The sequence below is a fragment of the Lissotriton vulgaris genome, chromosome 9, assembly GCF_964263255.1.
Source record: "Lissotriton vulgaris chromosome 9, aLisVul1.2, whole genome shotgun sequence".
In the NCBI taxonomy this organism is placed as follows: domain Eukaryota; kingdom Metazoa; phylum Chordata; class Amphibia; order Caudata; family Salamandridae; genus Lissotriton; species Lissotriton vulgaris.
Genome location: NC_141697.1, coordinates 936601771 through 936628274, shown reverse-complemented (window position 1 = coordinate 936628274; position 26504 = coordinate 936601771). Strand labels below are relative to the sequence as shown.

Here is a 26504-nt window from a genome sequence, read left to right as displayed (position 1 = left end):
AAAATAAGACTGTTGGTAAATAGTAGTATCGTTAATGGATTATTTTGCCAGCCGTCTAATTCAAATTAGATCCAAGAAAACAACACTACATGGGATTCATAAATCAAGAGTAAATTACTAATTTGATTAACCCCTTCGGGGCTATTGACGAGCTGGGCTCGTCATCGCGCTTACCTGTCCTGCGCGGATGACAAGGCCAGCTCGTCACGTAACGCGGTAATTTTGAATTTGCCGCGCACAGCGGGAAAAGCCGCCGCAGCGAAGCGGTTAACACCTGCAGAGGTCTGGATTTAGACATTGGTGAGATCCAGAATGTATTTCCTGTATTCATTTCTCATCTAGAGGAACCTTATATTTTTCACTTGTTTTCAGCTCTCATCCATCACTGACATCATTGTTAAGCATTTCATTTGGTCCATTAGGCTCCAGTTGTAAATGTAAAATGTAAATGTAAATTGATACTTGTATAGCGCACTACTCACCCGCAAGGGTCTCAAGGCGCTTGTACGAATACCGCTGTGGAACCCATCCTGGCTTTCCCTGTGAGGCGTCCACTCCTGGGCACCCCCAAGGTGGAGGCCAGGTATCCTTAGCGTTGTGGGGGCTGTTGTGGAGATTAAGCAAGCTATTGCCCAGAGTTGCAGAGTGGGACTCCATGATTGGAATAGGCACCGAGGTGAGAATTATCAGTTCCGTGGAATTTTTAAGCCCAAGACCCGCCGAGGCAGGGAATTGAACCCTGGTCCCGGGCTAGACCTCTGCATCAGGGTCTGCCGCTTTAACCATTGAGCCACACTTGTTGTTGTTGGCTTTCTGGCCTGGTCCTTGGTTTACAACATACTCCCCCAACTTTTTTTAAGCTTTTTATCTATTTAGGTTTTGTCTCCAGCAAAACATTTTCTTCTTTCTTTCCAGGTCTGGAGTAAAAACAGAAAAGTAAAAAGCATCAATCTGTTTGCACTTGAGAAGCACGGGAAGGTGTACGAGGATGGTATGTCTTTGGTGCTTTTCATAATATCGTCCATGAAGATCCCTAATGTAAACAAAAACAATTGCAGTGTTTACTTGCCTTTGCACATATATTTTATGATAGTGGTTTTCAAATGGGGGAGCAGTTGGTGGCCTGAATTGATCTCATGTGACCGAACTCCAGGCTTCAAAAGGAGAACTTGTGTTTTATTGAAGGAAATTAATGTCCCATGCATGACTGTAGGAAAGTGGGTTTCTGTTGCAGTAATCCCCCCCACTTTTTGCCAGACTTATGATGCACTTTTCCTTGCTGTGCCCTGGGTCCCTGCCAATCAGGTCCCCAGGGCCTGTGTTCTTCCCCCAAAAACTAACCCAATTGGCATCTCTGGCCACAGGTCAGCCCCTGGTAAGTGGTACCACAGGTACCCAGGGCACTGTGACCAGGGAAGACCTCTAAGAGCTGCAGCACTTATTGTGCCACCCTTAGAGGCCCTGTACCCCGACAATAACACACTGCCTTGGCAGGTTGCATGTCTTGGTGCAAAACAAAGTGAAGAGTCGACATGGCTCACATCCCTGTGTGCCATGCCCACAAAACACTGCCCTGGCATACATCAGTCACCCCTCCAGCTGGGTGCCCTATGCCAGTGGTGAGGGTACAGGTGCAGGAGCCCTGTACCCCTACAGTACCCAGGTCCATTCCTGGGCGCTGTAAGTGCAGTGCTGCCATTAATAGTATATGGTGCTGGGAGTTTGTCATTACCAACTCTACAGCACCATAATGGCTGCACTGAAGACCGGGAAGTTTGGTATCAAACTTCTCAGCACATTAAACCCACACTGATGCCAGTGTGGGATTTAATGTAAAATGCACAACAGAGGGCATCTTAGAGATGCCCCCTGATACCCGACCCACTCCTAGTGACCTGACTGAGTGGCTGCCTAGGCTGCCCCCACCAAACATGTTTCTGGACACCTGGGTCGAGAGCTTGCTGCTCTAGGGCCTGAAACAATGCACATCCTGGGACAAGGTGCCAAGCCCCCTCCCTAAGGATGGGCAGGGTTCACGAAGGGGAAGCTTAAAAGGCATTCCGCCTTTGTGAGCCTCTCCAGACCATTTGCTGCTTTCAACAACTGGTCCCCACTGGTTCTACCCCCCACTTTGGGCGGGAGAACCGGACGGAAAAACAAGTGAGGAAGAGAGGTGTGCCCACCTCTTCCAACTCCACCCCTAAGGTGGGGGAGGCGAGGTGAAGCACAACCTCGAGTCCCCACCATCTTGAGGATGGGAGGACCTAGCCAACCAGGGACAGGCTCCTGCCCCCTCCCAAAGGAGAGTGGCAGAATAGGGGGTGTACCCAGCCCAGGGAAGGGACCCATTGGTCCCTGCCCTTTACCTACCTGTAACACCCCTAAATTTAGTATTTAGGGGCACCCTGAACCTTCCTTCCTCAGATCCAGCAACCACAAGAAAAGAAGAAGGGCGAGAAGCCGTGCAGAGCTAACAAGAGGACAACGCCCACTGACTTGGCCCCAGCCCCACAGGCTTGTCTCCCCCTCGAACCTGCTCCTGCGAAACCCCGGCATGTCCAGCGGCCAGCAACCTCAAAAACTCCAGAGGACCTGCCTGCATTCACTTTCCAAGCTGTTTCTCCCGTGAATCCAGCACACTCTGCACCCGCCGAGCCCGGCCCGTGTTTGAGTGAACAAACACCACATGGAGGTCCCCAGGTGATCCTGACCAGAGATGGGGCGACCCCTGACCTGCCTCAAGCCCCCAGACAGCGCCTGCAGCCATGACCTGAGAAATCCGACGCCCAAAGGCACCCTGCACCCGACGCCCCACAGCCTTGTGTGCCCAACCCAGTGGTGCCTAACCATCCCAATTTACCCCTCGAAGTGGTGGTCACTCCTGGAAGATCCTCGTCCCTGAGCCTGCAGTGTTTCTTTGTCCCAGAGAATCTCCATTGAAATCAACAGGGCACCCAACCAGAAGAACAGCACCCTACACCCGGCTGCCCTAGCACAGCTGAGGGTGCTAACTTGGTCCCCAACTTGCTCTGAGCTTAACCCTAGGAGCTTTGCTCCCACAACCCTGTGGCCTGCTTGCCAGCCGCCACTAACCAGAGCCCCCCTATCCTCTATAGGATATTATTGGGTCTCAACACTCTGCACCTGGCCGCCTGAGTGTCGCTCAGGGTGCAACAACAGTGCATCACTGACCCTGGGAAACCCCTGAGTCTAACCCCAGAACCCAAACTCAAAAGACTGAATATTTACCTCAAAGCCGATAACTAATTTTTCCTCATAGGATAACATTGACACTTTTTCTTCCAAAAAGTTTCTGTCGACTTTTGAAAACTACAAATATTCCTTAAAAATCAGCCGAATAACCAAAACGCATTTTTCAACTGTTTTCAGGAAATGTCCCAGTGCTGAATCCAGGATCCAGCACTGAGTAAGAAAAAGTAACGATAACCTAACTTACCTGCTAAGTGAATTTCCTGCCATAGGATAACATGGGGATTCTATGTGAAAAAGTTTCTAAGTGTCAACTTTGGAAATGCAATAATATTCCTTAAAAATCGTACCTTTAACCAAAACGCATTTACTTACCTGTTTTCAGGAAATGTCCCAGTCCTGTGTTAGCAAAAGTAATCTGAAAAGTAATTAACTGCATTTTACTTAAAAAGCCCATTTAATTGAATGTACTATACCTGCAATGTGTTGCAAACTGCTTTCCTAAAACTGTAACCAAAACCAGTACAAGTTACACTGCTATTTTGAACTGTGTTCATACAAGTAATTTACTACTGAAAAGTATTTTTATGCTTACCTGCATCAGGCTTGCTTGGTTCTAGAAATAAAACAACAGTATATTTTTTATACAAAACAATTGGCCTAGAGTTCAGTTCTTGAGTGTGTGAGACCATTTTCTGACTGAGTGTGTACATCAAATGCTTTACACTGTCCTCTGATACTGCCATACTGCTCGACCCCGCCACACTTCAATGGCACAGAGGGATACTGTCCCTGTAATGGGTTTATGCGTCTATGCTGTGATGACAGCTTACAGAGTTTTGTAGCGATCATAGAGCGATTAATCTTTTTTTATCTTTCATGTGCGTAGCAGGCTATTAGCACGTCTTTTGCTAGCAATGAACCCAGATTCTACTGCTGAGATCCTGAGTGCAGGGATGTGTGTGATTAGTGAGTTAAACACTGTGTGATGGTATTAGTTAACTAGAGTGGCACAGGTCTGCTGGTACCCTTTTAAGAGCACTTGGCCTTTACCTGTGCACAAGATGGCGGTGAGGTTACTTTCCCACAGAGTGGAAGTGTATTGCTGACATTTCTAAGACTGAAGGGAGGGAACCTATACACTGAAGTGACTGTTAGGAGCATCACTCAAGACAAAAGCTGAGCCTGGAAGACATCCTGAGAAGGTCACATGAAAAGAAAATCGACCCAAACAGGTTCTGAAAGTCCACACTGAGAATATACACCCCCTGAATAAGATTGGGTGCTGCTGACCTACATATTATTCTAGTTCCAAGTTCTCTATGGCCATGCAGGGGGTGCTCCACTGAGTACTCTGAGGATTACTGCGCAATGGTCTGCATGACAGCTAGCTTCCGAGAACGTCTAGGAAATCACCTGGAGTCTCATTTGGAGAGAGAATTGTTTTCCTTGCTTTGCAGTGCCGGGAGAATCCTACCTAAATGAAGATGGAGGGGGTTAGCTGTGCTGCAGGAGTTGATCTGGAATAGGGTTGTTGGACAATGGACTACAGCACCAGGGCCAAAGACTTAATAAGAGCCTGGCTGGAATGCTCCTGACTCTGTCACAGCCTAAGCAGAGGATCCGTGGTACTGCTGGAGTGTACAAAAGCAAATCCTGTCCCCCTTGCCATTACAGCCAAGACAGTAGCTATTGTGTCTGATCAGGCTGCCCATTAGAAGGAATTGATGTTGACCCGTGGCACTGGTTTGTTGCTGAAAGAGACTAACGTTGGCGTGACTATGGCACTTGTCAAGTTGCGCCTGAGCCCTCCACCTCGCTGAAGAACAACACTGTGAGCCCATGGCTTCTGCCTGAGACTGTGAGAATTGAGTTGTGTGGAGTACACTGCAGAACAGAAGAAATATTTGCTTTGTGGCCTTTAGTCCCTATGTGCCGAAGCACTGATTTGCTGTAAATGGCATAAACTCTCTGGGTATCCGATCTGACCCATCCATTGCTGTGAAAGCACCTTGAAATTGGCAAGTCACCGCATCAGGACCTGCACCTGGAAGGAGGACTACATTATTCCTTTGCTCCTTGGATGTCCATCCACTATCCCCAAGACTCTTCATCCGGAGAGAGTAAACACGCTGCAACTGTAGGGCCCACCTGCTATTGCTATTTATAACCCTGGAAGATGGCCACTGTCCGAAGGCAGCCGCTACCTCCATGACATTGAAGTGCATCCTGCACCGGCCCAACTAGACAGGAGCCATCCGAGTGACTCGCTTCAGCTGGCAAGTTTCCAGCGAACACAGACTGAGAGCAAGCAATCAGCCAGTGGCCTACTGAAGCTCTGAGAATGAGTGAATGACGGAACAATAAGATAGCCCTAAAGAGAATAATAACTGCAGTGGGGTAGTGCTAAGTCTGCACTGGTACCACCACTTAAAAGAACATAGTACACAACAGTGATAGATATGGAGGCAGAGTGAAGGGGGGCTGCCTTTCTAGCTGTATTAATCTTGGCCTCGCATCCTCATATTGGGTGTTTGATACTTTTTGTGTTATTGTGTAGTATTATGTCTTATTCAGTGGGTTGAACAACCACATTATTGCAATGCTGGGTGTCTGTTGAGCTCAGAGTCTGTTGTAATCCCAAAATAACCTCCTTGAGAAGCCTGTGACTCAGAATATAAGATGCATCTTTTAGTAAGGTTGATTTTTACATTCTGTTTTTGAAGATACCACGCTTAGAAAGTGGGTGTTTTCGTGCTTAGCCATCCAGTGTACCTGTGCTAGATTTGTGTATTGACACTCTGGCTTTGGGGTGACAGGGGACAAGGATGTTTATTCTCTCAGACAGCCACGGGGTGGGGGTTGATGTGTGTCCTGCCTTTCCTGAATGAGTCATGGGCTGGGCTTAATAGACCTGGGCTGCATTTAGAGTAGGGTAAATGTCACCCTTTGTGCATAATTGTGCATAATTTGGGTGGGTGATTTTAATTGCACTTTATGCAAGCTTAGTTTGCACAAAGTATGTGGGGTCCTAGACATTGAAAACCAACCGTTGTCCCATTTTAAGCATACTCTGCAGGGTGAAGCATTAAATACCATTGTTATTGTAAATGAGCGATGCTTGATTGATACTTTGGTTTGTACCCCACCCATACAGTACCCAACATATCTGGGAGGAGGCAGGGCAAGTATTATCGACTTTATGTTGATATTCAGAAAATGTGCCTATCTTGTAGACAGTTTTGCGGTTGAACCTAATCCTGTCAATGACCACAATCCTCTTATTGCTTCCTTGCACTTAACAGCACTAGTGGGCAAGGCTGACAAATGCCCACTAAAATATAACCTTAACCAGGGGGTGAGATTAAAATGGAGTAAAATAAAAGCTTCACAATTTGAGGAGGATATTGTTAAAGCTAATTTAAGTCAAGTTATGACTAGTTTATCCACCGATTCTACCCCGACGTGGTAATACAGTGCTTTGAAGCGATCTGTAAAGGTGTGGATAATAATTTGACAAGATGGGAACCACAGGATACAAGATGGTTTAATGCTGAGTACTCTAGAGCACAAAAGGATCTTAAGAAGGCCTTGCACGTGGTCCCTATATGATAAGGAACTAATTTGGAACCCGAGACAAACCTACAAATGTGTAAATAGGCATAGGAAGGCTGAATTGAGAAGGCTAGCCTGGGAAGATCTTAAAAGAGCTAGCTTTCTCAAGGATTCTAAGGGCTTTTAGGGAGATATATATCGTCCCCTTTTTTCAAATGACGCAAGGAACATGGATTCGACAATAGCAGGTAAAGTGTGGGAATCCCATTTCTCAAATATATTCAACCTGTATGGTCTTTCACCCCAAGATCAAAGGGATAAAATAGCAATTAACTTACAAACCGCAACCCAACTTAGCTCATCAATTTCTCTTTGCGAGGTTGAAGATGCATTGACAAAGGGCATTTCCTCAAAAGCCCCAGGCCCAGACGGGGTGCCCCTGGATTTGTTTAAAGGCAATCCCCAATTATGGGCTCTGTTGATGGTTAATGTTTTTAAAGCAGTAATAGTGGGTTGCATTCCTAGATCATGGAAAGAGGCAGTGGTGGTACCAATATATAAAAAAGGCAGCAGGAATGATCCTGTATGTTACAGGCCTATTTCCTTAATTGATGCCACATGCAAAGTCCTGGGAGGGCAAATCTTGCTCGCCTGGAGTCGTGGGCCAACGCCTTCGGCCTTATATCTAACATACAAAACGGCTTCAGGAGGGGAATGGGACAAAATAAACAATGTCTCAATCTGTCTCTAATCATGGGTAAGTACATGAAAACCAAGGGGGATCAATCCACCTGGCTTTCATGGACTTATCCAGTGCTTTTGATACAGTTAGCCGGGGAAGCCCTTGTTGCGCAGGTTGCATGCGTCCATCACTGTCTCTGCTACGGCCCTGGTGGAGGCCCATTGCTTCTACAGAGGGAGTTAGTCAGGGCTGTATCCTGGCCCCTTTTTTATTTCTTTTAAACACAAATGGTGTGAAGGCATTTTTGCTGGAGCAGCAATTTGATTTCCCTAGTATAGGAGGTAAATCGGTTCCCTTATTGTCATATGCTGATGACATGGTTTTGATGGCTTTAACGGCTAATAGCCTCTAAAAAGCCCTGAATGCTTTTACTGATTTCATGACTGCATTGGACCTAAAAGTAAATTGTAGTAAATCTTTTATTATGGTATGGGGTCCTAAGCAGGCTCAAACGAGAACATTTGTGGTAAAGTAAAAGATCATTAACAAGGTTCCCAATTTCACATACTTGGGGAATGATTTTAATAACAAATTGAACTGGGACCATTTTTTTTTTAAATAGTTTATTAAACAAAAGCAGAGGAAGCGATCAGTTGACAGTCATGAAGTACAAAAATGACATAGAAGGCATATATTACAGCGGTACATTACAAGTATGAGTGCGGGGAGGACCATTCCGGGTCAGTGCCATTTCAGTTGTAGGGGAAGTACAAGGTTTGCCTCTATAAATATTCCAATGCCCCCATTTCTTATCCCAAACACCAGGACATCCCCTGACCTTGTATACCGTTTTTTCAGATAACATACATACATCCATTGCGGCGACCCATTTGATTAAGAGCGGTTTAGTTGGCGAGCCCCATTGCATTGCAATTTCACGTTTTAGCAAGAGAAACCCAGAGCCGCCCATTGTTGTTCTAGTGCAGTGAGATCCATGGGGTCCCATACATTAAGGAGTCTACTCTTGGAGGATAGGGGAACAGGTTTTCCCACTGCATCTGACATCTTGCGGACAGCTCGCACCCATAGGTCTTGAATCACTGGGCATTCCCATACAGTATGGTAGAAGGTGCCAATCTGCCCGCAATTACGGAGACAGAGATCTGTCGCGCGCCTACCAATTTTGGCTAGGAGGGGAGCGGACATGTATGTTCTGTGTAGTATCTTTAACTGTATAAGCCTAAATCTGTGATTGATAGCTGATTTGCGCGGGGACATCAGTGCCGCTTGCCATTCAGTATATTCCATGGTACCAATGTCACCTTGCCATTTGTCTCTCAGGAGCTGGAAGGTGTTGGGCATGTTATTGCAGAGCTTGGGGTAGGTAAGGGAGATCACTTTGGCTGGAAGGGGTTCTGATATGAGTCTATCCTCGAGGTGAGGCGAGGATTGTGGGATAGAAGCGAGGTCAGGGACATTAGCGAGTATGGCATGTTTAATTTGGAGGTAACGGAAGGCTTCAGAATGGGCTAATTTATATTGTTTCTGGAGCTCAGTGAATATCAATAGTTTGCCCTTGTGAAGCATGTCTCCCAGGGTAGAGATGCCGATCATGTCCCACTTGTCAAATCCCTGATAGTGGCAAAGGGAGCCTAGCAGATGTGAGGTCCAGAGCAGAGTGGATAGCGTAAAAGTATTGGACCAGCCGAGCCGTCTATTTGCTCGATGCCAAATTGTCAGTGTCTGTGGCCCGTCTGATATGGTTCAAGGTGGAAAGCAAGATTTGTCGATGGACCAAATAGCCAAGCATTAGTGGCAGTCAGTTGAGAAGCCCAATAGTAGAGTCGAATATTGGGCAAGGCAATATCGCCATCGTACCACCCCTGCGTGAGCGAGGGAAGAGCGATGCGGGAAGAACCACCGTCCCAGAGAAGGAGGCGGAGGTCTCCTTCGAGTGTGTTAAAATAAGAGTCGGCAATGGGAAATGGGCAATTCTGCAAGGCATATAAAAAGCGAGGGAGTGCAAGCATTTTAAAAAGGGCCGCCCTGCCCGGGAGAGACAGAGGGAGTGATCTCCAGTGTGATATGTCGCTATAGAGTCTTTGTAGTGGGCCCTTTAAGTTACGGTCATAGAAGATTTTGGGGTCTGGGGTGACAAAGATGCCAAGATACTTGAATCCGTCCCGGGCCACATCGATCGAGTATCCCCTCGGAAGTGGAGGAAGTGGGCCATGTAGCCCGTATAGGACTGATTTGGACCAATTGATGGAAGAGCCCAAATATTTGCCAAAATTAGTGATAACGTGCAGTAGGCTATTGATAGAGGATTTAGGGGAAGAGACGTAGATGAGGATGTCGTCAGCGTACAGTGAGATCTTGTCAGTTATATCCTCGTTCCACTGGAGGCCACGGATAAAGGTGTCAGTTCTAATCCATTGGGCCAGAGGCTCCAGGGTAAGCGCGAACGACAATGGGGACAGAGGACATCCCTGCCTGGTGCCCCTATGCAGAGCAAATCTCCTGGATGTATGACCATTGACATAGACCTGACCCCAAAGATCCGTATAGAGCAGTCGGATCCACTGAATGAATTTGGGACCAAAACCATATCGTAGTAGGACCTCGAAAAGGTACGACCATTCTATGGAGTTGAAGGCTAGTGTGGCGTCTAGAGAGAGGATAGCTGCGTCTTCTTGAAGATATGGTATTCTGCTCATAACGTTATGGACCCTACGGAGATTAAGCGCCGTATTGCGGCCTGGGAGGAATCCCGATTGATCCTCATGGATTAAGGCAGGGAGGACTGTCATGAGTCTGGTAGCGAGGAGGTTCGCCAGAATTTTCACCTCTGAGTTTATGAGGGAAATCGGCCTATAGGAGCCGCAATCAGTAGCTGGTTTATTAGGTTTGTGGATAACAAATATTGAGGCTAGCCGTTGGTCTAGTGGTAGACATCCGGCATCTCGGCTCTCCTCGAACATTGCCTTGAGGTGTGGGAGAATCTCCCCTGCCATGCCCTTCAGAAATTCACTAGGAACACCATTGGGACCCATTGCTTTGCCGGATTTTATGGCAAACATTGCATTGCAAATCTCTTCTGTTGTGAGGTCAGCTTCTAGGTCCTGCGCGTCAGCCTCGGAGAGAGTGGGTAGTCGCATTTCATTCAAGAGCAGTCTGGACTCCCCGGCATTGTAGTTTGCCCCGGCTGTGTATAATCCCTCCAGATGGGCAGCAAAGTCCTCTGCTATGTCTCCGGGGTCTGTGATAGGGGAATCGTTAGGACCGGCCAGCTCTGAGATCCATGTAGAGCCTTGCTCACTTTTTTCGAGCCATGCCAGCATTTTAACTGCTCTATCCCCCAGCTCATACACTCGGTGGTGAGTCTTCAACAGTTTAGCCTTTGCCTTCTCTAAGGCTAGCGCTTTATATTCTAGCTGTTTCGTTCGGAGGCGAGTTGCCGTCTCGTCCGAGGGGTTCGCGTTGTGGGTCGATTCCAGGTGGACTAGGTCTATCTCGGTCTGGATTAGGTGTTCATTCGGCTTGTGTATATAGCCAGTTTTGAGAGCTAATGCCTTCCCTTTGAGTACAGCCTTATAGGCCTCCCAAATGGTTATGGCCGACTTCACGGATCCAACATTTTCAGTGAAGTAATACTCTGTGTGTTCTAGTAAGCAGTCCTTTATGTCGGGGATTTTTAGGAGCCAAGGGGTTATAATTAGGGGGCCTTGGGATCTCTGGCGAAGGTGCGTAAATTCCACTATGAGTGGAGAGTGGTCCGAAATTCCCCTAGGGAGTCCTTTAGGGTGGCGGAAAAGCATTATATCAGTTGTGGGGGAGAAAAGGTAGTCTATGCGAGAGCTACTGTTGTGGGCATCGGAGCATGGCATGAAATAAGACGTGGTTGGATGAAACGAGCACCATATATCTTCGAGTCTCATTGCCTGTGTGAAGTCTAGAACGTCAGACTCCTGTCTGTGGGACGTACGCTGGGGGTGTCGATCTTGGGCATCGTTCAGTGTCATATTGAAGTCACCCCCAATAAGCAGGGGTCCGTGTGGGAGATCCAGTATTAGACACTGCAAGGTCAATAGTGCGTCCTTACCTAAGGTTGGGGGGATATAAACGGAGATAACATTTAACGGTGTCCCTTCCCAGATGGCCTCTAGCATAGCGAAACGACCGAGTGGGTCAGCCCATGTCTTGTTACATGTTAGTGCAACATTCTTGCGAACAAGGATACCGGTCCCCCTGGAACCAGAAGTAAATCCTGCGTGCACAAGCTATTTGTAGCCACCCCGGTGTAGTGCCTGACACATGTTGCCCTTCAAGTGTGTTTCCTGGAGGAGAACCAGGTCTGGGGCATGACGTTTGAGATATTGCATAACTATCCCTCTTTTTATTCTACTACCTAGGGAGTTCACATTCCATGACATGATGGAGAGAGACTTAGTCAAGGGGGGTGTCATGGCGGCTCAAAGAATGGGAGATATTTACGGATTTTAGGCCTTTGAGGCACAGGGTGTGTCTCAGTGATGAAAGCGGACTTGAATTGGTCTATGGCGTAGTCCACGAGAAACCTGGTGTATCTTAATGTCAAGTACGGGATGGTTTGTGAGGGCGCGTAGCGCTGTGTAGTAAGCTCCATGTCTAAAAAACCTCTGCAGTGTGTAGTCAAAAACAAAGACAAAAACAATATTAACACCTTAGCAAACTTCCCAACTACCCTTTTCCCCCCACATCCTCCCCCCATCTCGCCTCCCTACCCTCAACCCCCCTCCCTGCCCCCCTGCCCGCGGACTTGAAACTATCCACTCCCCAACTAGACAGAGTGCCTGTCGCCCCCCTCGAACATTGATGGGGTGTGTGGAGAGCCGTTGGTGCCCTCACTTGCAATTGACAGGATTATATCGTCTAGTGCGGTTAAAAGCAATTTGTATCCGTAATAACATTCACCTAGTAGAAGAGATTGACAAATCAATCTGAATAGGCCATATTGGCCGGATCTGGAGAAGGATATATGGAGTTAAGTGGTGGGCTTCACCTAATGGGCCTGCGGCCGGTCCTAAGCAGGAGGCCCAATCAGTATCAGTTCAGGCACTGAATAGTGTCCAACAGTAGTAATCGATGTATGTGCATACTAGGCAACCACCATCTGGACCAGAGTAGTAGAGTTCTATAATAATCCTCTCTCCCATTAGGCATAGTGTCAGTCACTTTCCAAGCATCAATCGGCCGCCCGGAGAGCCAAGAGTCGCCTCCACTACAGGAGCAGTAGGTGAGTTAGCCTATCTTATCATAAATCAATCTACAAGAGTAATATCGTTCACAGGACATAGGAAAACATCAAACGGATCGGAATACTCAATAACATTAGGACCAGAAAAAGGATACACATGGACCATGATGAGCAGCAGTCATTAAATTGGTTCCAATCAGGAGAGAAGGGTCACAAAAGTCAAGGAATAGGTTTTTGGCGGTGATCTGGAGTATCAGTTGGAGGTGCCAGATATTGAGGAGGTCACGCCTATGGAGTCGAGATGAAGTAGTCTAGTGTAGCTCCAACCAACGTGGACAGTCTCCAGAGCTCTACAGTGTCATATCGGAACAATGGAGGAGCGGACCTTAACCCAGGACACCGGCAGAGAGATTGCATGGTGAGTAGGAATAAACAACAGGCATTCCAAACTTAGACGGTCTAGGACAAGAGTGCTCCAGTTGCAAAGACAGGTCTTGAGCATATGATTCACTGATCCCCCGGGTATTGTCTGTGAACAGGTCCTGGCTTTCAGGTAGCACTTCTAGGTCAGAGCGATCTGCAGATTTCCTGCGACGATTTTGAGTGGTTGCAGACTGACGCCATCCCTCAAGCCAATCCCACACCTCAGCAGGGGACTCAAAGAACCAAGTCTTGCCCTCCGATTCAATGTGAAGTTTTGCGGGAAACAGCATGGAGTACATGATGGACTGAGCACGGAGCGCCCTCTTCACCTCTAGGAAACTGCGTCGACGAGCCTGCACTTTCACTGTGAAATCCGGGAAAATCATGATCTGTTTATTTATTTATTTATTTATTTATTTATTAAGCAATTTGTATTGCGCAGACTAAACCCGAAGGTATCAAGGCGCCTATCAAATCAATAAACAGAAAATACAGAATGCCACTAGGGGTATGCAAGTGTGAAAAGATGAGTTTTAAGCGCAGATCTAAAAGTTTGCAGAGAGGGGCTAGATTTTACTTCGAGAGGGAGGGCATTCCACCACTTGGGTGCCAGAAAGGAAAAGGCCTTACCTCCCCATCTTGCTTTTCTGACACGGGGTACAGAGAGGAGGAGTTTGTGACCAGAACGAAGATTCCTACTAGGGTTGTGCCGAGAAAGAATGGATCCCATACTTGTAAGGCTGGGTTTAGCAAGAGCTTTATACACCAGGCACATGGATTTGAAAAGGATCCGGTATTCGACGGGGAGCCAGTGCAGTTGTTTTCGGGCTTCAGTGGCAGAGGCACGCTTTGGTAGGTCAAGAGCAAATCTTGCTGCCGCGTTCTGGACCACCTGCAAGCGCTGTAGGTGACTCTTGTTCAACCCTGCATACAGCGCATTGCAGTAGTCCAGTCGCGAGCCCAGAAAAGCGACAGCAAGTTGCTTTCTTGCCTGGGGTGACAGGAAATGCCTGATTTTCCTCAGTGTGTGGATAATCCCCCAGCAGGTCGAAACAGTCCTGTTGACCTGTTGGCACATACTGAGGTTGGGGTCGATCATAACTCCCAAGTTTTTTGCTGACAAGGTGGGCTCGGGACATGCACCCAGCGAATTCGGCCACCACTCCGCCGACCAGATCGATTCCTTTCCTCCAAAAACCATCACCTCCGTCTTCTCCCCATTCAGCTTTAGTGAATTGTGGATCATCCACTGGCCAACTGCCTCCATGCAGGATCTAAAATTTGCGGCAGTTGACGTAGCTGGCTGGGAGAGAGAGACTAGGATCTGGGTGTCGTCCGCATAGGAAACTACCTCCATCCCAAAAGATCTAATAAGTCTGGCAAGGGGGGTCACGTAGATATTGAAAAGGGTAGGGCTAAGCGCTGACCCTTGGGGGACCCCACATTGCACAGACAGGGATGGAGATAGGAATGAGCCCAGCATTATCCTTTGTTCTCTGTGGTCGAGAAAAGAGGAAAGAAGTCCCAGAGCAGACCCGCGGACCCCAATTTCCTTTAGGCGAGATGTTAATACCGCAGGAGAAAGGGTGTCGAAGGCCGCAGTGAGGTCTAAAAGGATCAGGAGGGAGGTCTGACCCTCATCAACTCTGGTGCGGATGGTATCCAGCACTATGGTGAGGGCAGACTCGGTACTATGTTCCCTCCTGAACCCATGCTGGGAAAGATCCAAACAACCCGAGCTCTCCACAAATGCAGCCAGATGTTTATTTAAATAGGCTTCGAGCATCTTTGCGGGAGCCGGGAGCAGTGAAATGGGGCGAAAGTTCTTTAACACCCCGGGGTCCAGAGAAGGCTTTTTAAGCAAGGGTTTTACAACAGCATTTTTCCACTGCTGGGGAAAAATGCCTTCCTTCATCGCTCTGTTCATGATGTCAACCAGAGGAGGAAGGAGAGATTCTCTGCACTGCTTGAGGATCTTTAGCGGGCAAACATCCAGCGGAGAACCAGATTTGGTTTTGTCAAGCAGGATTTCAAGATCCTGACAGGAGAGAGGAGGAAAGGAAATCAATTCCTGATGTGGAGAGGATACCGCAACACTGGACTCAGGGAGGGCAGGCAACAGGGGGACGGCGGTCAGGGATTTTTGGACCTCCAAAGCAGCATAGATGTCAGCGATTTTAGACTGAAAAAAGGCAGCTATCTTGTTGCACAGGTCCTGGGAGGCAACCACAGGATCCGGTGTCTGAAGTGTCGTAAGGGAATCGACAATCCTGAAGAGTTCTCTAGGAGATGACAATGAGGAGGTGAGTGCCGTAAAGTATTCCTGCTTGGTCTTGATAACTTCAAGTTTATAGTTTTTAAGCAAGACCCTATGGGCTTCTCTGTCCTTAGAGGCCCAGCTAGAGTGCCATAAGCGCTCCTGCCTTCTTACTTCCTGTCTCCGAAGCCGGAGCTGTTCGGAGAACCAGGGAGCAGAGGGTCTTTTCCTCGCAGAATAGCAGGACCTTGCGGGAGCGAGCTCCTCCATGGCTTCAGCAATGGTATTTTCAAATAAAGAGACCGCAGTGGAGGTATCTGCCTCCCGAGGAATGGACAACCTAGTTGTCCATGGGAGGAAGGAGTCTTCCCTGATCTTTTTAAGGTTCCTTCGCACTTCCGTGGTGCTCGAGGCCCTTCTAATATAGCCCCGTGCGGGATACAACAGGTTGAAGGGAACGGCCAGATGGTCCGACCAGGAGAGATGAAAGGGGCTAGCAACTGTCAACCTAGGATCGTTGGAGAAAATGCCATCGAGCGTGTGCCCCGCTCGGTGGGTGGGACCGTTCACCAGCTGGGTGAGTCCGCAGGCTGACATTATTTCTACCAGGGAGACCGTGTCATGAGCCTCCAATAGCTCAAGGTGAAAATTGAAATCACCTAAGATGGTCAGATTTTGTAGGCCAAAATAGGGTTCCAGAACCTGCATCAGTTTCAACCCAAAGCCTGCTCTTGGGCCAGGAGGGCGGTATATCAAGATTCCATTGAATGCTGGGTTAGCAGAATCAGAGAGGGAAAAGTATAAGACCTGAAATGTGTCCTTAGGATCAGAAAGGGGTATCGTGTGACAATGAAATTTGTCCCGATATAGAATGGCCAATCCACCGCCAACACGGCCTGATCTGTCCAATCGAGTAAGGCAGTAGCCCTCAGGGACCGCTTCAACCAGATCAGGACCGGAAGGGTCTTTAGCCCAGGTCTCCGTAATAAAGACCCAGGAAGGTGTCTTATCTAAGACCAATTCCTTGAATACGACGTTATTTTTAATAAGCGAGCGGGCGTTGAGAAGGAGACAGGACTCGCTAGGGTTTTTAGGTGTTGATAAAGGACAAGGTTCCGGAGGAACAGAGGCAGGAGTGAGTAGAGGCTCATCCGCCTCAGTCGAGAAGCACGCACAGCTGGGACGTGTCAGATAATCCTCAGGTCTATAGCGATGAGAGCAAGGGGCAGGAGCGGGCTTCAGCCGCAACATCTCACCTACAGAGTATTTCAGGACAGGGGCGCCTGTATTGTAGAGGCCAGTAGTCCAGCCGTCCAGCCCGTCCTCAGCGCGGACGGGCGCAGACGGGCTGGACTCTGGCGTGACTCCGGCGGGCATCCGGCGCATCCGCTGCCGCGTCCGCTGCGCGGAGCCGCTGAGTACTCTTTTATAGAGACTAGAGCGCGAGGTCGCGCCTACCCTCAATATGGCCGCCAAACAGCCCTCGCCTCCCCGGGACCAGCTCTCAGCGTCAATACTCAGCTGAGAGCGGCCCAGGAGGTGGAGGGGGTGAAAAACAAATGTGCAGATAAGATCCGCTTTTACAAAAGCAGAGACAGGTAAAATACACGCGTTACACAAGACGCGATAAAAATGCACGAGGCGCTCTGAAATTAGCTCTCAAGTCCAATAGTACAGAGAATAGAAGAGAGGAACCTCCGGCTTCCGCCTCAGAGGGTGAAAAGCGATCGTTTGCTAATCTCTAACTTAGCCCCCTTTATAGAGACTAGAGCGCGAGGTCGCGCCTACCCTCAATATGGCCGCCAAACAGCCCTCGCCTCCCCGGGACCAGCTCTCAGCGTCAATACTCAGCTGAGAGCGGCCCAGGAGGTGGAGGGGGTGAAAAACAAATGTGCAGATAAGATCCGCTTTTACAAAAGCAGAGACAGGTAAAATACACGCGTTACACAAGACGCGATAAAAATGCACGAGGCGCTCTGAAATTAGCTCTCAAGTCCAATAGTACAGAGAATAGAAGAGAGGAACCTCCGGCTTCCGCCTCAGAGGGTGAAAAGCGATCGTTTGCTAATCTCTAACTTAGCCCCCTTTATAGAGACTAGAGCGCGAGGTCGCGCCTACCCTCAATATGGCCGCCAAACAGCCCTCGCCTCCCCGGGACCAGCTCTCAGCGTCAATACTCAGCTGAGAGCGGCCCAGGAGGTGGAGGGGGTGAAAAACAAATGTGCAGATAAGATCCGCTTTTACAAAAGCAGAGACAGGTAAAATACACGTGTTACACAAGACGCGATAAAAATGCACGAGGCGCTCTGAAATTAGCTCTCAAGTCCAATAGTACAGAGAATAGAAGAGAGGAACCTCCGGCTTCCGCCTCAGAGGGTGAAAAGCGATCGTTTGCTAATCTCTAACTTAGCCCCCTTTATAGAGACTAGAGCGCGAGGTCGCGCCTACCCTCAATATGGGTAGGCGCGACCTCGCGTTGTCGATTCGCAGTGTTGGCCACGCTCGCGCCGTTTGAAGGATGACATCTCGGTCAAGAAAATTAAATACACGGGCAACGATAGGGCGGGGGGGAGCGCCCGGCTTCGGATTGCCCCCGGGAACCCTGTGTGCTCTTTCTATGTAGAAGTAATTGGACAGTTGTTTTGGTTGGAGATGTTGTAAGATCAGTTTCTCCACAAAGAGGTCAGCCGCCGGCTCTTCAAGGCGCTCCGGGACACCTAGGATGCGAAGGTTATTGCGTCTTGCGCGCCCTTCATAATCATCAAGAAGCACCTCCATTTGTTGCTGTTGCTTCTGGAGTTGAGTCACTTGTTGCTGTAGAGTGGAGGTATCATCGACAAGCGCTAGGGTTTTGATTTCTATATCTTTTACTTTAGTGTCCATTTTACGAAGATCCGCGTGCAGCAGAGTCACTTCTATGTTCTCTGAGTCTTTGCGGGTCTCCAAGGAGGACCGGACCCCAGCGATCGCCTCCATAACATCGTCCAGGGTGGGGGGCCTTGTTGGCTGAGGAGGAGTCGCCGTTTTAGGTACAGTGTCAGGGGCAGTGTCTTTAGGTTCACCCTTAGAGCCCCATGATAGTTTGTTGATCTGTCTCTGGTTGGGGGGGGTCAATTTCCCTTACTGGAGGCCATAGTGAAGTGTTGACCGTACAGTGGGCCACGCCGACGCAGACTCCAGGGGCGCACAATAAAGGGGGGGGTCCCTCGTCGGTCGCAGAGGGGAGCGTAGCCCCGCGTCTTCTGGAATATATGCCTCGGGAAACCACAACAGAGGCCGCAGAGGTAAGTCTCAAGCCGACATGGAGGTACGATGTAGCCACTATCGAGTTCAATTTATGGCTTACCTAGGTGTGCAGTCCGCACTTGGTTGTATCCTCAGGGCAGCAGCACCGACTCCGGGAGGGCCGGACACCTCTCAATGGGAGCCCCCGAGCTCCAGCAGTCCCCAAGAGACAGACAGGGCAGGCACAGAGACCAGCTACCTCGCCACACAGAAGGAAGGGCAGACGCCGTTCACTGCGCGTGGAAATAGGGCTCAAAGCGATGTGGGGTCACTTACCAAACGCGGCCCCTGCAAGGCGCGAAAGTCTACCCAGCAGCTCCAGAACTGCGATCAGGCCAGGGGAGGTAGATCGCCAGGTGGGACAGCACTTCAGTATGTTGCACCGCAGAGGAGGGGATAATTCAGTGTCACCGGCAGCTGTGAGGCGGTCCCCGGCAGCAGGCCCAAAGCCGGGGACTCGCGTGATTGTAGTCGCCGGCGGCAGGGAGGGCCCGTTGTCTGTTATATCGCTCGTCTCCCGGGGGGGTCAGCAAGGTGTGGCCAGGTGGTATCACCCGGGGGATCGCCCCTACAAGACTCGATCGGGCCGCTCGCAGGAATCAGAGGCCACTAGACGTCTGGAATGGCTCCGGCGTTCACAGCAGAGTGCCTGGTGTCCGCGGTCGCCATCTTGGGCCGAGGGAGAGCCGATCGTCGGGACCGAACACCGGTATTCAGAGGGCCCGGTGGTCAGCAGGGGCACCAACAGGGGAACCCAAACGGTCAGTGATCTTGTTGCCTCCGATCTAGGGCAGAATGAAGGCACTAGCACAGGATCGACATCAAAATAATAGCGAGGGCCGAGGAGCCGCTTCAAGGTGCGACCATTCCCTTTGGCTGCAAGCCACGCCCCCCGAACTGGGACCATTTGATCGTAGCCAGGGTCTAACATACCAGTAGAATTGTGGAGGGACTGTTCCGCTTTGCTTGCAAGCTGGGACATAAGCTGGTGGCAGAAATGTTAACTTTATATAAATCGAAATACCTGTCCGTAGCAACTTTCGGAGCAGGAGTATAAGGTCATCATGAAAGCAGCCAGATACAATTTTAGGAAAATACATTTTTAAAAAGATTATTGATGATTCCAATTAGTTCTCCTACAAAATGTTGCCCCTCGGAAGTGGGCTGGATTGTGTAAAAAATAGAGTAAATATCGCCCCATTGATCCTTTGGGGAAAAGTTTGGACCTCAGAGGACCTATTATTCTCTTGGGCTATCTTTAGAGATTGCCTGAATCTTGAAAAGGCTCTGTCTATTTCCTGGATCCGTTATGTCAAAGAGACTTTTATTAAGATTGGCTCAGGACAATACTATGAAAATCCTGATAGCATACAATCTAATATGAAACAAATTATAAAAAATGCATATTATAATGAATTAAGAACATCCAATCAGGACGATGACACTCCAACTCATGGGTCTTTATGCCATCAGCAATTTTATTTGTCTTTTACTATTCACGCACAATCATGTTTCCTTATGACCAGGTTTCACCTTTGCACATTGCACTTTCTTGTGGCTTTCCCTAAACAGGCAAGTTGGTGTGAGAGACTGACTCCCTGTCCTTGTAATCATTCAGACCAATAAAGCACAATGCACTTTATGATGATCTGCACACTTTATAAAGACCTGAGGGCACGCTTTATCAAGCCTCTTTTGAAGGAAATTCGCCCGTGCTCTTATCAAGATGGGTTAAATTATCTATGATCTTTATCTACTGCTGCTATTTGCAGCACGGTGGTTACCTTCATTAGAACCGCTCTATTAATTAGGAAACTGTATGAATTGTGAAAGGAAAATTAAGTCTTGAGTGATTTTAGGTTTTATATATGATACCTAAATTTGTGATAGGATGAGAAGATGCTGTATTTTATTAAACTTTTGCGGGGTGAGTAAGAGCAATGGAGGTGAATGTTCTCTTACTGTAGGTAAATTGTTCTTAAACATTTTAAACTCAGAATCGATATAGGTATTTCATGGCAACTCTTGTATGAATTCTTTAATGATTACTTAACTATTTTATGAATGTATGGTATACTTTTATGATTCATATGACTCTAATAAAGTCATTTGAACTGAATAGAGTAAGGGGAGGATACTTCCTTGCACCTAGAAGCGCCTGGTCTGCCTGGGACAATGCTGTGTCCACCACCTGCCGGGCGGCTGCACTAGAGAGGACAGAACTGGTTTTGGCTGGGCAAAGGGCTTCTCTGCCAAAAGAGAACAAAGGAATTTGTGCTTTAAAAAGTGGGGCCCCAGACTTTTAGATTACATCTGGAATTCAAGAGAAACCCTTGCCAAGAAGAAGAGCTGGAGAAACTGAGGAAAAGTACTGCCCATTTGCTATGTGCTGTCTGGGATAGGCCTGCAGTGGCTGTTTCTTCCAAGGAAAGGACAGAGACTTTGCTGTGTGCTGTGTCCCCTGCTTTAGGAATATCTCCAAGGGCTTGAAGTAGAGCTTGCCTCCTGTTCTGAAGTCTCAGGGATACAAAGACTTAACCCCCAGCTCCCCTGAACTCCCTTGCTGAGAGTTGTGACCTGCCAAGAGGTGCCTGTTGCTGTTCTGGGCCTCTGGAGGTTGTTCCTGTTGTTGGGAGCTGGCAAAGCAGCACAACCGAGAAGCGCAACGCATCTGCACCGGTTTCTGATGCATCACTGAAGAAGCAGCAGCAGTGACTGCCCGCGGCTGAAGAAATTGCTGCACGCCCCATTGAGTGAACCGATCTACGGAGTCCGAGATCCCCGCACCGATTCCGACACAGGCCATGCTGTGCGGCTGCAAGAACCAACACATCATGGGTGCACGCCTGGATAAACCAATGCAGTGCCGTTGCCGCCGCTGCATCGAGCACCGCCGAATCCCAGATCCTCACGCATCGCAACGGGGTGGCAAGCCTACCTCAATGCTTGGGCCGCTGTAAGAAACCGATGCATCACCTCCCCTTCAGTAAGGAACCGTTGCATTACCTTCCCTGGAGTAAGGAACCAACGTATTACCTTCCCTGGAGTTTGGAACTGATGCATCACCTTCCCTGCGCGTAAGGAACCGACACATTACCTTCCCTGCGGCTGTTTTAGTTTGTATTTTGTGTTGAAAGTGTTGCATCAATAGTTTGCATTGGACAGAACTGTTTCTACCTTTTAAAAGTCATGTTTGTATTACTGTAATGTGGATTTTGGTCTTGTTTGGTTTAGATAAAGATTACTTATTTTTCAAAACTGGTGTGGTGTCCATTTGTAGTGTTTTCACTGTATTACTGTATGTGTGCACAAATGCTTACCACACTGCCTCCGAGATAAGCCTGTCTGCTTGTGCCAAGCTACCAAGGGGGTTGAGCAGGGGTTATTTTAGAAATGTACCCCCTTGCCCTGACTAGGAAGAAGGGCCCCTACTTGGACAATGGTGCAATCCATTGTCAACTAGAGAGCCCCATTTCTAACAGCTGGAAGAAGATGTTAAAGTTGGGGGGGGGGGCTCCAAACAACCCTCAAAGTCCCTCTCTCCATTTCTAATAAAGGAGCTCACTGTAGTTTTTTAAAACACAAATTATTTAAAGTTATTCAGCGTCTTTCTCTGATAGCATTAGGTGGATACGATACAAGCATCCATCAATAGTACTTCGGGCAGCCATGTATTGCAAGGTCCCTGCCTTGCAATCCATAGTAATAACTGCCTGATTGCTCTGATAGAATGTGGAGCGGTGTGAGCTGATAACCATGCCTTCATTATGGCTAATGGATTCTTAATTCTTAATTTGTGTAAGTGAGTGAAAGGTGTAAAGGGGACAATTTATGAGAAGGCATTCTCCATGCAGCACTGGAATCTTATCACAAGACTCCAACGAAGATGACAGGTCAGTTTTGTTGCTAAAATCATCTGTCTCTCGTTAACCCAACAGTAGCACTTTAGGAAAAGCTAGGGCCAAACATGCTTTTGGTATGCAAGGCTTCTCAGGATTGTTTAAAAGGGAATCACTTACCTGATATGGCAAATAAATTGCAACAAAGGACTTTGAGTTGTCGCTTTTTAAAGGACATACCTACTAACAAGGCAAATGTGCATAGTATGCTGAACTCCCCTATAGGCCATATTTTGTGTATCTGCTGAACAATTCAGGCTGCATTTGGTCTTTCTTGTGGGAGATCAAGAAATCAGCCTGATGCTAAGTAGTGAGATGGTTTTTAGAGTTAATACTCTTGGAGTTGTATTGAAGAAGGAAAGAGTAGGGACCATCTGGAATTAAAACGCGGCATGCAAAATGTTTCACTTCTGGACTTCTTTGAATGTATTTCAGTATATATTCACCTTCGTTACGATTGTAAAATTCCATTGTATAAAGGCTCTAGATTTAGAAAAACTTGTGAAGTAAGATGGATAGAGGGCTACAAATTTAAGAGATTCAAAATCTGCCCTGTGTCTTGGTGTGAAACAGCTAAGGAAAGTCTATTTACTATTAAAGAATTAGAGATAAGAGAAATTATTATACTGAATTAGCAATCCCACTAAAGTGAAAAGATTCAAACATAAGAACAAGTGATGGGTTATAAAAACGTAGGCCCAAATGTATAATATGTTTTGCTGAAGGAGATGATGGATCTGTATGGATGCTATTCTTTGAAGAAACATGACAGGTTCATTTTTGTAGGATGTTAATTTCTCAGTCTTGGACAGTTATATGAAGTGCAAGAAAAGGTTGTGAGGTTGTTGCAGTGTGGTGGTGTGAAACATTCTGCAATGGTTATTCTTCCTCTAATATGTAGATACACACTCTGCTCTGACTGGGTGTATACTATTATTTCTTCTTTAGGAAGGTCAAGTACCTTCCTTAACATGTGGTTCAATAAGTAAGCCTTTTTCGTCTAAGGAAAAGAGAGAACTGATCCCTCATTCAACATATCGTGCTTATTCCACCAGAAAAAAACATCCAGGATGCTGCTGATGTATGTGGAATCATGAGTGGATAAATCGGGTGTTTGTTGAAATATACAGGAACGTTTCACTCTGGTGTGTGTGATGTATCAAGGTTTTTCTTGAGCTTTGTGGTACAGAAATGAATCAACAATGAGAGTGAACAGCAATTTTCTGCCTTCTGTAATCATGTGCAGTTTTTGATAGTTGACAGACCAATCCTCCAGCAAAAGGTAGAAGCAATGGCTTTGAAATCAGGACTGCTAGGCATATTAAGCTTCTTCTTCTTCAAATATAGTAGGCGAGGACGAGTATTCTGTGTGCCAACCCTGTTGGGATATGATATATATTTTTATTTTAAAACTCATTTTATTATTCATTTTTTGCTAAGCAAGTCCGTTGCCATGGTCGCATATATCCACAAAGCTCAATTGCTGGGCAACCATCAATAACCAAAAAGGATACATCAAGGGGGCGTGGCTTGGCCAGCGAACATGGCGGTCGTGTAGAGCCAGAGCTCCGACCAGCCGTTAGTAATCCTTACCAGTTATCCTAGCCCTGGTCATCCCCTGTAGTTCCCTGCAATCCTGTTTGACTCCCGGTTCCGGAGACGTCGGAAGACTGCAGTTGAGGGCACCCGAATCCATTCCTGAGGCTGAGAGACGTCCCGGAGGGGGACCACGGGACGAGCGGTCCGGAGCGGCCTGCCAAGCCGGGACCTCGATTTTCGGCGCAAGCCGATCGGCGGGAAGGGCAGCGCCGAGTGTTGGAGAGGTGCTGGCCCTGCTGTACGTTGAGGGACCCTGGGTCCCAGGAGCAGTTATCCCCGCCTGGTGGTGCCGCTGGGGACGCAGCTGCGGGTTGCGCCCGGTGAGCGCCGGAGACGAGGACGGCCAGAGAGAGCGACCGCCATCTTGGATGAGGGAGGAACTGGTGCCGACTTGAGGAGAGCCACGTCTGCCGAGCGAGCGGCTGCCCCGGGTCCAGCAAGCGGCTGCCCCGTGCTCAGGTCAGAGAGGCGCCCTGTGGTGAGACGGGCAGGGTGGTCGCGGAGCTGCGTCGCTCATCGGGGGTCAGGCCGGGCCCCAGGCTCACATCTCTCTGGGAGTAGACTGGGCGGCGACGTCCCACTTTGTCCCGGTGGCCCCGGACTCACGAGGAGGAGGGCTGCGACGGAGCATGCGAGCGGCCGCATCGGGCCAGGTTAGCCCGGCAGTGGGAAAGCACGAGGGGGCTGCAGGGCCCCACAGCTTATCGGGGGTCAGGTCGGGTCCCGGCGCACAATCAATGGGGAGCGGACCACGCGGTGGCCTCCCTCCTGCATAAGGCATTGCGGGGCTGACATTACCGGCCTGACATCTTCAGGAGCCGGCTGGGGAGCGACGCTACTACTTGCAGACTGCGGTGCAGGGTCGATCAATCATATCGCCATCTCATCGACGAGCAGCTAGCGGTGGGTGACTGTTGCTGGGTGGTGTCGGCGGCGACTTCAACCAGACGGAGGCCGGAGGGCGGCCCCACTCCCCGAAGACACCATGACACGGGGTGCAGGTGGAAGTCAGGGCAAACAGGGCCCTATTGACAAATTTACTGAAGCCCCGGCTCAAAGGGGGCACAAGCTCAGGTGCCGGACAATCACGCAGTCTAGAGATGTCCTGGATGCTAAGATCGGGGCTGTTGGCTCGGATGTTATGCTCCTTCGGCAGGACTTGAGAAATGCAGTGGAACGCATAACAGGCGCAGAAACGCGCATATCTACAGTAGAGGACGACATGACTACCTTAAAAAAGAGGGTTGTTGCCCTGGAGAGGACTCAGAAGGGTCTGGTATCAAGAGCTGAGGATGCCGAGGGTTGCGCCAGGTGCAGTAACCTTCGCTTCCTGGGATTTCCAGAAGTTTGCGAGAAGGGTAATGCGGAGCGTTTCCTGGCACAATGGGATGGATGCCAGCCGACACTCTTTCTCGCTGCTTTGTAGTGGAAAGAGCCCATCGGGCGCTGACGCAGAAACCTCCGGTGGGAGAGCTCCCTCGCCCCATGATCGCCAAGTTATTAAACTACGCTGACAGAGACGCTATCCTGAAACAGGCGCGATTGAAGGGCCAACTCATGTATGAGAACTCGAACATCCTCATTTTCCTGGACTACACGAAGCTGGTCCAGCAGCAGAGACGGTCGTTCACCGCGGCCAAGGCTCGCCTCCGGGGCCTAAAGCTACCCTATGCTCTGCTCTACCCGGCACGGTTGCGGGTCGTCTTTCAGTCCCGCACCTTCTTCTTTGACACCCCAGGGGACGTCTTTCGATGGACGGACAAGACTGTAAAGGTTCGTGTCAACACAGCGAAAGGCGGGGAGTCTGACTCCTCAACCAGGGGCCCTTCTGTTAGGGGTCCTGAGAACCAGCGAAAGCGCCGTGGCAGATCGCGCTTGAGCCGCAGCTCGCAATCAAGGTCAAAGACTCGTCAAGATAAGGACTCACAGGAGGCCCAAGAGGATGTGCCTGAATGCAGAGGGAACTGACATTTGCTTGGCTATATGTTTGATAACAATGACCAGGGTGCTGTGGCTATGGCTGGAGGCCACGCTTGCTCAGGGTTAGGGAGGGAACGACAGCCTAGTTCCACATGGGCTGCGGTATGGGGATCCATTGGAGGGGGTGTTCCCTGGCTCCCAGTTGGGGCCGAGATCACACTCCGACCACGACAGGTGCTTCCGTGTTTGGGAGGTGCGGGGTGGGGGTGGGGGGGTCAAGTTGTTGGGGTTTGGGTTTGTTCTAGTTAAAGGGGAGGGTCGGCGCGCAATATGCTGCATCCGATCTGTGGTGGGATCTGCCGCTGCTGCCTACAGTGGGATGTGTACAAATCTTATGCTTTTGCACAAATGTCATCAGATAGTGGGGGATCACGGCTA

General features: G+C 48.9%; 1 protein-coding gene across 1 annotated transcript in view; it reads left to right on the top strand.

Moving 5' to 3' along the window:
• Positions 1-26504, top strand: part of APEH (acylaminoacyl-peptide hydrolase) — an 883124-nt gene that overhangs the window by 141276 nt on the left and 715344 nt on the right. Inside the window, exon 5 of the mRNA XM_086938781.1 lies at positions 916-991. Coding sequence (XP_086794907.1) covers positions 916-991 — 76 coding nt within the window. The remainder of the gene's footprint in view (positions 1-915; positions 992-26504) is intronic.